General features: G+C 41.0%; 2 protein-coding genes across 2 annotated transcripts; both read left to right on the top strand.

Moving 5' to 3' along the window:
- The first annotated feature begins 400 nt into the window (after window positions 1-400).
- On the top strand, window positions 401-3,012 carry hmx3b (H6 family homeobox 3b). Its single transcript, XM_018699187.2, has 2 exons — window positions 401-1,376; window positions 1,670-3,012. Exons 1-2 carry the CDS (start codon window positions 1,097-1,099, stop codon window positions 2,266-2,268), a joined length of 879 nt encoding a protein of 292 aa, XP_018554703.1. The 5' UTR covers window positions 401-1,096; the 3' UTR covers window positions 2,269-3,012.
- Window positions 3,013-3,999: 987 nt separating this feature from the next.
- bub3 (BUB3 mitotic checkpoint protein) lies at window positions 4,000-7,860 on the top strand. Its single transcript, XM_018699327.2, has 8 exons — window positions 4,000-4,185; window positions 4,884-5,078; window positions 5,178-5,247; window positions 5,363-5,514; window positions 6,110-6,268; window positions 6,449-6,626; window positions 6,827-7,043; window positions 7,532-7,860. The coding sequence occupies exons 2-8, from the start codon at window positions 4,884-4,886 to the stop codon at window positions 7,539-7,541; spliced, it is 981 nt and encodes a 326-aa protein (XP_018554843.1). The 5' UTR covers window positions 4,000-4,185; the 3' UTR covers window positions 7,542-7,860.
- Window positions 7,861-14,775: the final 6,915 nt, after the last annotated feature.

Consider the following 14,775-nt stretch of genomic DNA (forward strand, 5'->3'; position numbering starts at 1 on the left):
TATAATCTGATCATATGAGCCTCTCATCATTTATATAGATATAATCTGCTGCATCCAAGCACCAGTGTTACTGTAATATGTGACAGAAACAAGACTTATTGTTGTTGTTTTTAACGCATTACACCTGCTGCCTCTGTGGCTCTGCAGGCTTTTGCATAAGGTTGATTTGAAAAGCCTTTATCTCAATGTTAAGCATTCAATTTGATGTCTGCCTGTAGCGCTTCCTGACTAATAGAATTACACCGAAGTCAGTGAGCTCCGGTCCAGGTGAAACGCACGGTGCCTTATTGCTTTCCTGTTGCGCATAGGTGAAATACAGCAGATGGATGACAGGTTGATCCTGAGCAGGTCACAGCGTTCAGCACAAAAAAAAAAGTGTATCAGGAAATGTTCAATCAGTAATCTATCGTTCTTGTGCTATAACAAATAAACATAACACTTTTAAGGAGGAATCTCCTCGTTTCTTATTGTTTTATACGTGTTCGGTGGCTAACATTAATGCGTAAAATCAATGCGTAATTTGCCTATTTGTGCCGAGGCAAAGCTTTCCAGCTCTGCCTTGAAGTGTGATAATCTCTGGACCATTTATTCAATTTACTGACCGGTGATTGCGGCTCGCGCACGCCCCCCAAAACCTTGAGACATTTCCCTCTTTAATCTAATTGGATGATAAGTGTGTGCCTATACTGTTGTTGAGCCCGAAGCCAAAACGCTTGCGCGGCCTTTTTTTTTTTTTTCTTCCTCCTCTTTTTGAGTCTATTCTCGTCACAGCCCCCCGCGGTTTCATCTCAAATCCCATTTGCTATTGTACCTGCCCAATAGCAGAGACCGAGCGCGTTTTAACTCGGATGGCATTTTTTATTTCATCATTACAATCCGGCGCAAGTTTGACGCAGTGATCTCTGCGCGCGCTCTCAACTCTGATCATCCGGAGGAGGTGGACGCGAGCTCCGCGCGACTTTCTGTTTTCTCCATCTCGTTCGATTTTTAACACAGACCATAAAACCAAGACGATCTTTTTAAAAGTTTTTTTTTTTTTCACTCCCCTTCCCTGGTAAGTTGTTTGATGGTGATCCACATCGGACAGTAAACGGTGATGGCAGACTCTGATGCGCAAGAGACTCGCCAACCCGCAAAAGACTCGCCGTTCTCCATAAAGAACCTGCTCAACATCGAAGATAAACCCACGAAGCCGAAGAGCTTCCTCGGCTCGTCCAAAGGAGTGTTTGAAGGCAGCTTCTTCTCTCGGCTCGGTGACTTATCTTTCCCTCGGTTTGAGTTGCCCGCACAGAGGATTGGACTATCAGGGCAGTATCTGGAAAGAGCGTCTACCTGGTGGTACCCATATACCCTTGGGGCTCATCTGAGGACCGGGGGTAAATATTCGAAACTACTTTAACTCTGCAGATGAGGAAATTTCAGTGTTTTGCTCTGAAAAAAGCAAAAGGCCTATTGGCATTTATCATGTGGGAATAGGATGAATTCTAATTATAAGGAATCGTGTCCAAAAACTCCCAATTAAATATCAACATGTTAACAAAAGGGGGAAAAACGCATATTCCACCTGTTTGTCTAGAATGAATTGATATACATTTGATTGCCATTGCAGATAATACAGTTAATAGCTTAGAAGATCAAATTTGAATACTGTAAATTATTTTTTCTGCAGGGTCTGAGAAGGCCAACCTGAGGGAAGCATCACCGGCACCGGACAGGCGCTCCCCGGATCTCCAAAAAAGCGACCAAGATGTCAAAGAGGAAAGCGCCGACGACGACGTCGCGCTGGACGAAAGTGACGCGGAAGAGCCAAAGAAAGAAATACTAGACCAGGAGGACGACTGGAGGAGAAAAACGGACACGGAGCTGGACTCCGAGAAGAAGCCCTGCCGGAAGAAGAAGACGCGCACGGTGTTTTCCAGGAGTCAGGTTTTCCAGCTGGAGTCCACCTTCGACATCAAACGGTACCTGAGCAGTTCGGAGAGGGCGGGCCTGGCCGCGTCCCTGCACCTGACGGAGACGCAGGTGAAAATCTGGTTCCAGAACCGGAGGAATAAGTGGAAAAGGCAGCTGGCCGCGGAGCTGGAGGCGGCCAACCTGAGCCACGCGGCGGCGCAGAGGATTGTGCGGGTTCCCATACTTTACCACGAGAACGGAGCCCCGGAAACGAGCGGGGGCCCTGCTGCAAACTCACCGGGCAACCAGTCACTCCTGGCTTTTCCCCACCACATGTACTATTCCCACCCGGTCCCTCTGCTGAGGCCTGTTTAACACTGACTGTCATTATGAGCTGTAAATATGTTTTTGAATGAGAGTGACCTTCATTGAAAAAAAAAATAAAAATTTTGTATATTTTGTAGAATCGACGAACACAATGTTAGGTCATATTATTATTATTATTATTATTATTATTATTATTTGTAATCATCCTTTATCCTGCTGAAGTGTCTTTGAATAAGACACAGAGTCCCTCTTGCAGCCCCCAAAGGTGTTATAGAGGGACAATAAAATTATTATTATTATTATTATTATTATCACTATCATTATTGGTGAGATCTTTATATTCTCAAAAGTGGGTGAATATATTTTAATGTATTCCATAAAAAAAAACTTGTTTTGAGCAGGGTTGACTGTCCATATGTATTTTACAGAGATTTGTGTCAGTGTTTGTAGCTTAAAAAAAAATGGAATTTAATATTTTGATATTCTCCAATATTGTGCAATACTGTTGGCTTCACATTAGGCTACCAGCCTTTGTCATCTATAGTTCACTTTTACAGAAAAAAACGATCCTTTTCTCTTTGTAACAGTGAGGACAATCATGTGATCCTTAAAAAAAAAAAAAAAATCCCCGATAAACTGCAGGTGATAGGTAACTGTATTCATGACGCAATGTTTTTGCCGGTAATTTTAAAGCCATGAGAGAGCCAAAATTAGCCTCTGTTTTTGTGTATGGTTTTCCTCTGATATTGTTATTGAAATTCTGTATATTATATGGTCTTACACTCAGTAAAGATTTCGTTCCAAAAAGAAATGCACATGTATCCTTAATATAACAGTGATGTCCATGGAAAAAGAGTCATTCACTGAAGTCATGTCGTAAAAATCTTTAGTGAGGATGGAGTGATCTCTATTTAAAAACATCTAAGACGAGCATTAACGCACAGTGAAATTTTTCAGAGATTCTCTCCAAAATAAAATATCACAGATGAATCATTTTAACAGTTAAATATGAAGGCCATCTTTTTTTTTTTATCTGATGACTTAAGAATTTTTGTAGTTTGAATTCTACAAGCGAGCATTTTGGTTAATTTGACTTTTAAACAGTAACACTGATCTCTTGCTATATGGGTTAAATGATCTTTAATAAGCAATGATTAGGCAGAAAACAGTCATTTTTGCTGATTATAATTGGCAATGTGGATATTAAGAGGCTAAATTAGAGAATTAAAGAGCCAGTGGTTCATTTTTCATAAATTTAACCATATTATATTTTATTTTACAAGGCTGAGTTTTGTTTTTTTTTTTATTGTTTTTTTTCTCTTGCGTCTGAGAAGATGGCTGCCTACTACATGGCCTGTTTGACTGTTACTTTATTAGAATAGACCTATCTGGGCAAACTTCTCCTCAAATCACACACACGAGGAAATGAACGAAGGTACTGTTAGCATGTCATACAACAGCCTAATTAAGCCAGCATGGATGTGCTTAGGCTCACGGCTATCCTGAAAAGCCACTGTAAACGACATTATTGTTTTAAACATGATGCGTTATCGCGTTTTTATTATATTTGTATTGTATTTATTTTGATGAAAGACATAGGTTACTTACACATCCCATTTGTCAACGAGAGATAGGGAGGGAGCATAGACTGTATACAAGGAAGGAGGGAGAGAGAGAAGTCCTCTGTCATGTGATCTGTTCGAAGGCAACGGAAATAGACGTTCAGGCTGAGCAAACCAATCATATCGCAGGCAGGAGTTTGAACATTCGTTTCAACCAATCAACGTCCTCTGGAGCATTCGGCAGCGCTTGCTTGGAAGGGAGTTAGCTCTTCATGTAGCCACATTTGCAATCCAGTAATTTCCACGCTGTATTTGTTCGGATAGCATCATAAAGTCAAAGCATAATAAATCGTCTCACTGAACAAGAGATTCGATTTCGTCTGAACTGCACCAAACTGAAGCGGTAAGTGAAGTGGCTAACAAGAGGTCTTGTAGCCTGCGTTGTCTGCACCTTTAGCTAGCAAACACCGATGATAGGAAATGTGGGCTTGGTGTAATTGCTGGATGTAACGGAACAATTTGTGTCGTTTTTATGAAATAAAAAGCAAACGCGAGGGAAAATCCATAAAGTACAGTTAATATTCCTCAAGCTCTCACAACAGAAAACCTTGGTACATAGCTTAAAAGCTGCAAGCTAACTGCTTTGTGCGGCTTGTTAGCTAAATGCCCAGCCACTGTCACCGTACTTAGTTAACAACAATGAGGAAAGCTGTCGATCCACATGTAAGATAGTAAATTAATCCCAGCCAGTTTATCCGAAATGGAGATTAAAAACGTTTTAATCGTTTTGTCTGATGTAATGTAGCAAATCAAATATGTAATTGATCAGTTATATTTAGAACTGACCTCAACAAGTCCATGAAACAAATACTACAGTTGTGAATCTTATTATATAAAGTAATAAGTAAAGGACTGACTGAATGAATGAAACCATAAATAAATGTTTAGATAGTATCAGATAAGCGTCAGTTCAGCTCTGTAATAGTCTTTAATGCTTCAGTTTTTGATGCTTTTTAATTGCACTAACCAGTATTTTAATGTTTATATACTCCTTGTACATTGAATGATTTCAGAGTTTGTGGTTGTTTTGCTCTTCTGTAGATGACGGGCTCAAATGAGTACAAGCTGAACCAGGGACCAGAGGACAGCATCTCTGCTGTCAAGTTCAGCCCCAGCACAGCTCAGTTCCTGCTGGTTTCCTCGTGGGACTGCACTGTCCGTCTCTATGATGTCGGTGGCAACACTATGCGGATGAAATACCAGCACACAGCTCCAGTTCTTGACTGCGCTTTTTATGTAGGTCACAGATTTTTGTAAAGGTGTTTAGGTTTCTTAATGACATGCCAAAGCCTATATGTTTGGTACATACATGTAATGTTCACCTTTTACTTGCAGGACCCAACACATTCTTGGAGCGGAGGTTTAGATGCACAATTAAAAACTCATGATTTGAACACAGACCAAGGTATGTCACAAACCTGTACTAAGAAAAAGCTTTCAGGCTAAATCTTCATAACTATGAGTTGAGTGTGCCGAATTTGTTTATTTATGTTCTATTGTCTAATATTTCCCTTAAACAGATACAATAGTTGGGACACATGATGCCCCCATTCGTTGTGTGGAGTACTGCCCAGAGGTTAATGTAATGGTAACAGGTAGCTGGGACAGATCAGTTCGACTGTGGGACCCAAGGACGCCCTGCAATGCTGGCACCTTTACCCAGCCTGAAAAGGTAGAGAAACAGAGACAGAATATATCTATCTTGTCTGTGAGAAAGTAATTTTTATGAAAGATACAAATTTACCTGTAACCCTACTTTTTTTTTTTTTTTTTTTTGGCTGAGGGTTCTTTTCTAAACCTAAATGAAATGATATTAAAGTCACAATGACATGACATTTTTAGAGTTTCCTCCCTTGTTGATTTGATGTGTTCCTCAAAGTAACAAGATATTCACAAAGGACATAACATGTTGATTGGTCTCTCAAAAGAATAAATCGGTAGGAGCTTGGGTGGGCACAGACATGATTTTATTTATTTTTATGCCACTGGTGCACAATAAGGCAGCCATAAAGTGTCTGTGTTCTCCAAAAAGTACACACGTTTACTTAGATATTGATGTTAAAATAATAGCGGCACTTTTATTACAATTATTTGAGCTTACTGTGAAAAAGCTGAATACTACAGTATGACAGAGAAAGTACAAAATACCTGGTAGGTGTCATTTCCCCTTTATGTTTCTGTTATCTCTGTATAGGTATCAAGTGAGACTTTGGGCATCGCTAGTGTTCTGTCTCCCTCTTGTCTCATACATGTTATCTGTGTGAAAGGTGTATACCCTGTCCGTGGCTGGAGACAGACTAATTGTTGGCACAGCTGGCAGACGAGTCCTGGTGTGGGATTTGAGGAACATGGGCTATGTACAGCAAAGAAGAGAGTCCAGTCTCAAGTATCAGACTCGCTGCATTAGAGCCTTCCCAAACAAACAGGTACACTGTGAATTACAGTCGACTTTTTATCTACTGAGGTTTACACAGTTCTAACGAAAAATACAGACAACACCTAAAGCTTGACAGGTAATTTACTCCTAATTGGGTGTCATCTTACAGATTCCTGTGTTAATGTGAAGGAGTTCGATGGTAAATTCATATTCTCTGTCTTGGCTCCAGGGCTACGTCCTGAGTTCAATCGAGGGACGTGTAGCTGTGGAGTACCTGGACCCAAGCCAGGAGGTTCAGAAGAAGAAGTACGCCTTCAAGTGCCACAGGCTGAAGGAGGACGGAATTGAGCATGTTTACCCTGTCAATGCAATCTCATTTCACAGTGTTCATAACACCTTTGCTACAGGTATGGTGGCTAGTTAGTACTTGGCAAAAACAAGTATTTAGTTTGCTTCTGTAATGGGGCAATTTGTTTTTACAAAGCCCATAAATTTACCTGTGACCTTTTGCATTGAACTGCCAAGGTTGCACGTGGAACACAATGTTATTATAGATCCATCACTCGTCAATCTTTTGAGGTTGACCTTGAGCCTCTCCTTCCCCCAGGTGGCTCAGACGGCTTTGTGAACATCTGGGACCCGTTCAACAAGAAGCGCCTGTGTCAGTTCCACCGGTACCCGACCAGCATCGCCTCCCTCGCCTTCAATAACGACGGCACCATGCTCGCCATCGCCGCCTCCTACATGCATGAGAAAGGGGATATCAACCACCCGGAGGACGCCATCTTCATCCGCCAAGTCACAGATGCCGAGACCAAGCCCAAGTGAGTCCACCTCACCCCCGTGGTTCCCAGTCTGCCGCTCACTGAATCTGTGAGCAGCTGCATTTACAAGGAACACGTCCAGCTGCAGCATATGCTGATCTGTATCTCTGTCCGTCCACTTTTCAATATCCGACAGTTGAAAGATACACAGATGAGAACTTGACAATCCTTCCCCCCAGTCTGTGTATCTATGCTGTCGTAAGTACCTTCAGCCCTCAGACAAATAGAAACCTGCTGTACAATGTAACGCAGCAACCATGTAATGAAATATACCTATGTGGAACTAGAAACATTTTTTGGTTTAAACTTGTAGCCGTCAGGAGGTAATGTGTGAGTCAATTAGACTTTATCGACACAAGGATGGGTGATTCTACTCAGTGTGTTGGAATACAGTATTCATTGAGTAGAATATCGCTTTCCTCCATGCAGTGCTTCAGTCATTACTCATGAGTTTACTGAATCTGGTCTCCTCTGTTTTTGGTTAACAGGTCAACCTAAGTCCACCTTGGAGTGGTTCCCTCTGCATATGACGCCTTTATCACATTTGGGTTATCTGCTGGCATCCAGTGTACCATTACCATATTGTATCCTGTCATTTATTTTCATTCCAATACAACAGTTTTTCTTTCTTTCTTCTAAGTAATGTTTGTTAAAATCTTCTTTTCTCTTTTTCTCTGCTCTTTATAAATATTTTGTTGTTCCATGTATGTTTCGAAAAACATGCATTTTTGTTCTTGTCGTGGCTGATTCATATAAACGTGAAGTGATTTGTGATCGTTTTTGTTGACTCTTAAGATGGAGTTACATTTTAACATGACACTGAAGCTGTCCTTGGATCAGTCTTTTAACAGTGATATGAGCTTTTTGAGCATTATTAAAAAAAAAAAAAAAATGCGTTCATACTCATAGCATTTGTCACATTTACTACCTGTGAAAGAAAACCTGAGGAATGCCAGGAATGTGTCGGGGCAAAAGAGGTTGTTCCCTTGATGATGTGTTGAGGGAAAGTGATGATCCACTCGTTTTGCCGAGGGCTCCACTTGCCCCCAGACAGTGACCTGTGCTGATAGACATCAGAGGTCTGCGGCCTAAACCAGATCCGGCTTTATTACGGGGGGTAAAAATCGGGAGAAAACCACTAAACTGGATGACCTGGCTGCATCTGGCAGAGTTTCAACTCTAAAACAAAATGTTCATGAGGCTGATGCATAGATTTCTTTTTTGGTTGATTATCAGGTGACACGTCATGGCTACTAATTTTATTAATATAAAATACTAGCAGAGAGCAGTAGGCTCGCAGTTTTCATCATTATCGTTGGATTTATCTGCTGCAGTTTTGCAAGTTGTTACACTGGTGACAGAGTCAGATACAGCACAGACCTTTTGAATGCAGTATTCTGTATTATGTGAATGAGAATGACGAATGCAGAGCAGTGCCCTGCAAAAGTCTAAGTGGTGTCTTTTTCCCCTCAGTTCACATTTTCAATTGCAACTAATGCAATTTCTGAGGCCCTTCAGCCAATGCAACAGAGAAGATATAGATGTCAATTATTCTGTTTAAGAGCTCCAATTTTTCCTAATGGCTCTGTCTGCTTCTGCGGCATCCTGGAAATGATTAGTTCGGTTTGGTTAAATGATGTAACTAATTCCCATGATTGTCGATAATGAGCCCCTGTCTTTGACGTTGGATTACGACCACAGCTTAATATGAAATGGCATTCATTTTTGGGACATAATTACTGTTCATGAAACAGAATGGCCAGGGGTTTGTTGTTGGGGCTACGGCAAATTACCTTGTTTCCTGTCATCTTTGGCTTCTGCTGAATTGGAAAATTGAGTTCTTTGAATGTGCATTAAAACCGCTAAAGGTTTTCTTGTCTAGCATTGGACAACTGTGTTACAGGAAGAAGTAATTCAACTGCCAATTTGCCAGGTGCATTAAAGCAATTAGTAATTTTCTGACCTTGCAACAGTTTGCAAAGAGTTATAAAGGTAGAGTCCATTTTATTTGATACCTTAAAGGATTTATTAAGGTCTGTAATTTAACAAATTGCAGCAGATACATCTCTACTCTCTCTCTCTCTCTCTCTCTCTCTCTCTCCCTTCCTCTCTCTCTTTTTTTTCCTTCGGCAAAGGCCCAGTTAACCACATCTGTGGTTGTGTGGCAGGGCTCTGGTTTCCAACCGCTGAAGTGTTGCAGACAGTTTGGCTCTACATGAAACCGTTACATGACAATTAAAATGGGTGATTGTGCTCCAACAGCCTGTCAGGTGCATTTAACCCAACCACAAAAGGCTCTTATGTTCACTCAAGAGGGCACGGATGACCTTCAACCAGACACCTTATCTCTCAAGACCGGTTTCTAATATTATATCAAGCCGATGATACCGTCCTTCACGAGCTGTGGAGAAATTGGGGGGTGGGGGGCATCACATGATGTATCGGGAAAATATTGACAGCATTTTGTATTCTGCTTTGTCTTCTGTTTCATTGCCACATATTGCAGACCAGAGATGAAGGCAGCGACACCATGCAAGAATGCAATTTTTAACAGTGAATTCATAATTTCAAGTAATAAAGATGAAGCAATTCAGTAATTAAAAAAGCATGTGCAGCATTTTTCATATGTCACACAAGGCTTTCTAATTCTAATCAAATGCAGAGAAATGCTTTCATGAGGATAGTGTTGAAACTGCAGTCTAGCTTCTCTAATGTGAGAATTTTGATGCTTGTCTTTGTCACATTTGCATTTTGGACAAAACAAAATATCTAATCATCTTGGACTGTGGGAAATTTGAACAGCCATTTTCAATATTTTCCACTTTCCTGAGGGAAACCACATCAAGGGTTTCTCACTTTATAAAAAGCCATCAAGTCTGCACTTGTGAAATTTAATAACTTGTTAAAAAATTGATTTTGATCCTCATACTCTGCAGCTCTTTGCAGAGGGTAAGTGGTCTCCTGGTCTTTATGAAGGCTCTTCCTGATAAATTAAAGAACTAGCTAAAAAGAGAACAATATGCATAATCAGGTACTGGAGAGTAAAATATTTCAAGACAGACAATGTTGTTTGTCTTAAAACAGTATTGTGTTCCTCTTTTATGGTGGTTGCGTTTTAGAGATACAGAACCATTAGACTAAGCAAAACTGAAGACACTGGCCCTGTCCGGTAGAGAGTTGGCGTTCCATTGCCAGTACGTCCCCAGCTGGGGAATGAAACCTGAACCTTTTACTTGGAAGTGGCCGTGGCCTGCCACAGCACCTCACTCCGAGCTGCCCCCACCCTGGGGCTTTTAAAGAGCTTTGGTAGGCAAGACAGCATCTCCTTGAGAGCATTGTAGTTACATTAAAGCCTAATTAGACGGTGAAGCTTAAGGCCATGTAACCCACTGCTAGGTTTCACACTTGCAGCCATCCATCTCTTTACAGGCTGGGCAGGCAGGCAGCATGGGGCTGACTGGTGAAGGAGATTCACCTGGGAGCTGGGAAATAGTAAATCAAAAATCTCTGGGCATAACAAAAGGGTCACAGATTTTGGGCTTGCAGGCTTTTTGTTGCAGATTAATCATTTGATAATGAATCAGGTGGCATTGCTGGCCTGCAAAACCATGAAACCAGACTAAATTTGCCGTTGTTATCTGAGACTTTTTATCAAATGTGTGAGTTGCTGAATTTGGAACACAGGGTTTGATCATAAGGTACCAAAAAATATCTAAGAATCCTGCTGGTCTGCCACTTTGGTCCAGAAATATCTCAACAACTATTGGATGGATTGCCAAGAAATTTGGTTGAGGCACGCTTTAAGGCACACTTAGACCATAGAGTATTCATCCTATACTGGGCTTCCCTGTATGTTGGGCATCAAGACATAAAGTAAACATTCACCTCAAAAGGGAAACTGTGGAAATTGGTGCTTTAGAGGAAAAACAGTGCAGCGGTCAAATGCACTTTCATGTCTCCTGTCAAACTGATGAATGTATGTATAAAGTAGACGGGGGCAGTCGGTGCATCTAGGGTCATGTTTGAAAGCATATGGCCGGGAGGGCCACAAGAGCTGCTTAGATTAAAGGTGAAAAAACACAGAAGAGCAAAATCTTGTTTTTGACTTTTGTTGGCCCAGCTATTGTAACGGCTCAGTCCTAAACAATTTTTTAGGTATGGTGATTTATTTGTTCAGGTTTTGTCCTGAATCTTTAAGTGTTAAAGGTGTTTCTGCAAAGCTGAGAGACAATGTTTGAGGGTGTCAAGTATAGGGTGTCATATTGTACCATGACTGGGTTGTCAAGTTCCTCCAGGGGTGAAACCACAGGCACTTTAACATATCTGATCTATGTCCTATAGAGAGCCACCTGTCAGGCTCTATGAGAACTGAGGGCAAGTCCTGCGGATCAACAACATATCCCACTTGAAAACATAGAACCTGTTGCATTGTGTTGATGATTTGCGGTCAGCTTTGGAGTGACAGGCAGTTTTCTATGCAGTCAAAAAAAGAAAAAAAAAATACGGCAAGGACAGATCCCAGGGGGGGACTTTGGAAAACAGTAACTTGTTATCCCCATTTAAACTGAAATCAGATTGCAGGCCTTTTCAGGCCAGCCTCTTTGTACGCTGTCTGTGTCTATGAAACCCTCTGTGCTGTTTAATGGGTTCATGGCCACAGGGCAAGGGTTACAGTTTGTCCTTCCTGCAATTAGCATTCACGGTTAGCTTAGCAGAACTAATGCACCACATCTCTGAGGCTCAAGTTCCCTGAGCACCTCTGAGTGACTGCGGGCAAAATTTAACTGACGCCTTGTATCCATTTCAACCTGTTTTATTAGATGTTATTGGCAAAATCCCCTGAAGAATATCACTTTAAGCCAACTATTATCAGTCGATTAAGTGTTGGTGTCACTTTGTTGCTCTTAGGAAAAACAAAGAGGACCGAGGATGGACTTGTGTGTACTGTGTGCTGGTATACAGTATAGCTCCAGGTTATATAGTTACAAGAATATTAGCCACTATCAGTGGTAGGCAGAGCCACAGCTCCTGTAGCACTCATTCTCACAGCACAGATCAATACGCTCCATCATCAGTCTATATTTGTTTCTCATATTTAAGAGTTGCTTGGTTTGACCTGTGACATTTAGGTCAAGACACTGTGATCTCATGGCAGTTTTCAGCACACAGAAACATTTACACCAAAGCTATTGTGTGAGCAGTTGCGGACGGTGGGGATCTCATGGGTCTTAAGTGACACCGCTACTAAATCGAAGCAGCTCGGAGCTGTTTTCTGCTATTAGCTTTCGCCCCCCCGCATTGTGTAATATTACAGTTTATGTATGAATCCACAGACGTTTATGTAGGTTGACTGTGGCATTGTTTGAGAACTATGGCAAATATGTAGGCCATAATGAGGACTGTGGGACTTTCAGAGAGCAAGTGAATGCATCTTTTTAAATTATGGGGGTAAAATGACAAGCACAACAGTAGCTTACAACAAAACACTGCTCTCAAGGCCCAAAGGCTCTCACACATTTAAGTAGGGTGCCAAATGATTCTTGAGTCAGCGCTTTTCAAATAGAAGTTACAAATTGCTTTACAAGAAAGATAAAAAACTGAGAGGACGCATAGATCTGAAAAAATAGACCTTACCTAACAAATTAAAGTACATATGCAGGGAAAAATCTATGTTATTGAATGTAAAATACATTTGTCATTTCCTAAGTGCATTCTGTCTGAGTGATCAGTGACTACAGTGCATTATAGAGCCAAATCAATGACACAAAAGGGAGGTGCTCTCATAAACAGTTTTTGATTATTGGACATTATTAACTTTTCTGATTTCAGCGAAGTGAAACACTGTGTTGTCCCATCGACTCAAATGCAGATTAAGCAAACTAATGTGAATACAGAGATCAATGCATTCATCCAGTGATGTTTCCTGCGCCTAGAACAGCGATGCATTGAGAAGTCTGGCACTAATTCATCATCGTCCACACATTATATTATTATTGATGGCTCTTGCCTCGAGGCCAGTCCATTTGTTTTTTGTTTTTGTTTTTTTCAGTTTTGTGACAGGCAGCAGAACGTTGGGTGGTTGGGAGGTTTATTCTGCAGCCATGCCGGCAGCGTTGCCACACACACACACACACACACACTCTTATTTATCTATTGATCATCATACCTCCCAATAATCTGGCGCCCGGCACATTTGACAACATTATGTGGAACAGGTCAGAGGACAACGCTAATGAAACTGAATGATGGATGTTATTATCTGCAGCATTAACCTTGCTAATAGTTGTCACAGGCAGCACATTTACTCACATGTAGCTGCAACCCCTGCAGAGCCTACCGGGACTGACATAAAAATAAAGAGCTTAGCATTCAATGAGGTGGTCCAGAGGCATGTGCATAGAAAAAAAATACAATAAAATATCACATAGTGTTACAGCTCAACAAGCAATAGCAGGTCAAAACATGTTGAGGTGAAAATGGAGTTAGAGATAGAGGAAAATAGAGTTTTTTGTTGTCTAGGTTACGATATTACTGTTGTACTAATGGCATCTAAATGACCATATTTCAATGTCAGGCATATTTTAAATTCATGCTGAAATATACTCACTAAAATGCAAATTAAATAACAGTTATATGTAAATAAAAATGTAAATTTTCATTCAAATTTAGGATGATTTTAACTTAGGCTTCTAGAGGTCTTGTGAGCAATATTCAGTTTACTCAGAAGGTGCTTCTGGAAAAATATTAATTGTGAAAAATTGGCCTGGGAAAGGGGGAAAACATTGTTTTCCATGTCTGGATTTTTGTCAGAATCTTAGAAAGGCATAGTAGACGTAGTAGAAATCACATTCTGTGTGAGCACTGTGAGTGAAGTCATAAGAGAGGTCTGTAACACCAGGGGTGAAGTGAGAGCTGTATGACTGCGAACGCTCCGCTCTGCTCTGCTCCTCTCCACTCCATCCACCCATCCATCCATCCATCCCGCATGGCTAATGTATCCCTCTCAATAGCCGGGGACAAGGGGAGAGAAGACTTGCTTGTGTGAAGCACAAAAAGCCCCCAGCACAGCCATGTTCGCTACAGTAATTGGCGAGGAAGCTTCATTTCATTCACTCCTGTGTGTCTTTTGTTGTCCTGTAGGTTTGAACAAGTGTGGTGCTTTTGAGAGTTGTTTAAAAAAAACTGGCTAATTTCTGCAGCCCCCCCCCCCATCGCTTGTCATTGCCCATGTGTCCATTTATTTATTTATTTGTGGACACACAATTGAAAGATTCTTCCTTTATTTAGATGGTCAATGAGGTGTATTAATGACGTAACATTTAGCAGCGCCTTGATGATACTTCTGAGTCCTGTACTTCATTTTGAGGCCTGTGCAAGAAGTGGGAAAACATTTAATCTTTTATGAATCCTGCTGCTTTCACACACTGAAAGCTTTGTTGCTGTTGTGTAAAGTAGTGGTCACAGAAAGAGGTTGATGGGCATTAGAGGGAGGACCTGTCTCCTTTCATCATCACATTGCAGTAGTCGTATAAAAGCCTGCAAAATGTAGCTCGTAGTTATATTTTCACCACAATTACACTTTATCCTGTTGTAAAAGATTTTTCACAATATCACATCGACGCATTTTTTTCCCCCCTCATAAGCGCTCTTAACCCTCAGATACCCCAGTTTTATATAAATACAGCTGCAAAGAAAGGTCTCGAGGGAGTATCACCTACTTATTTTTTTCAGG

Source organism: Lates calcarifer, linkage group LG23 (assembly GCF_001640805.2).
Source record: "Lates calcarifer isolate ASB-BC8 linkage group LG23, TLL_Latcal_v3, whole genome shotgun sequence".
NCBI lineage: Eukaryota > Metazoa > Chordata > Actinopteri > Centropomidae > Lates > Lates calcarifer.

Bases quoted from the DNA above. Each gene is read 5' to 3' on its own strand.
- bub3 (XM_018699327.2), top strand. From the start codon at position 4,884: ATGACGGGCTCAAATGAGTACAAGCTGAACCAGGGACCAGAGGACAGC. The intron at 5,515-6,109 runs GTAGAGAAACAG...TCTGTGTGAAAG, and splicing joins CCTTTACCCAGCCTGAAAAG to GTGTATACCCTGTCCGTGGC. The intron at 6,269-6,448 runs GTACACTGTGAA...TCTTGGCTCCAG, and splicing joins GAGCCTTCCCAAACAAACAG to GGCTACGTCCTGAGTTCAAT.
- hmx3b (XM_018699187.2), top strand. From the start codon at position 1,097: ATGGCAGACTCTGATGCGCAAGAGACTCGCCAACCCGCAAAAGACTCG. The intron at 1,377-1,669 runs GTAAATATTCGA...TTTTTTCTGCAG, and splicing joins GGCTCATCTGAGGACCGGGG to GGTCTGAGAAGGCCAACCTG.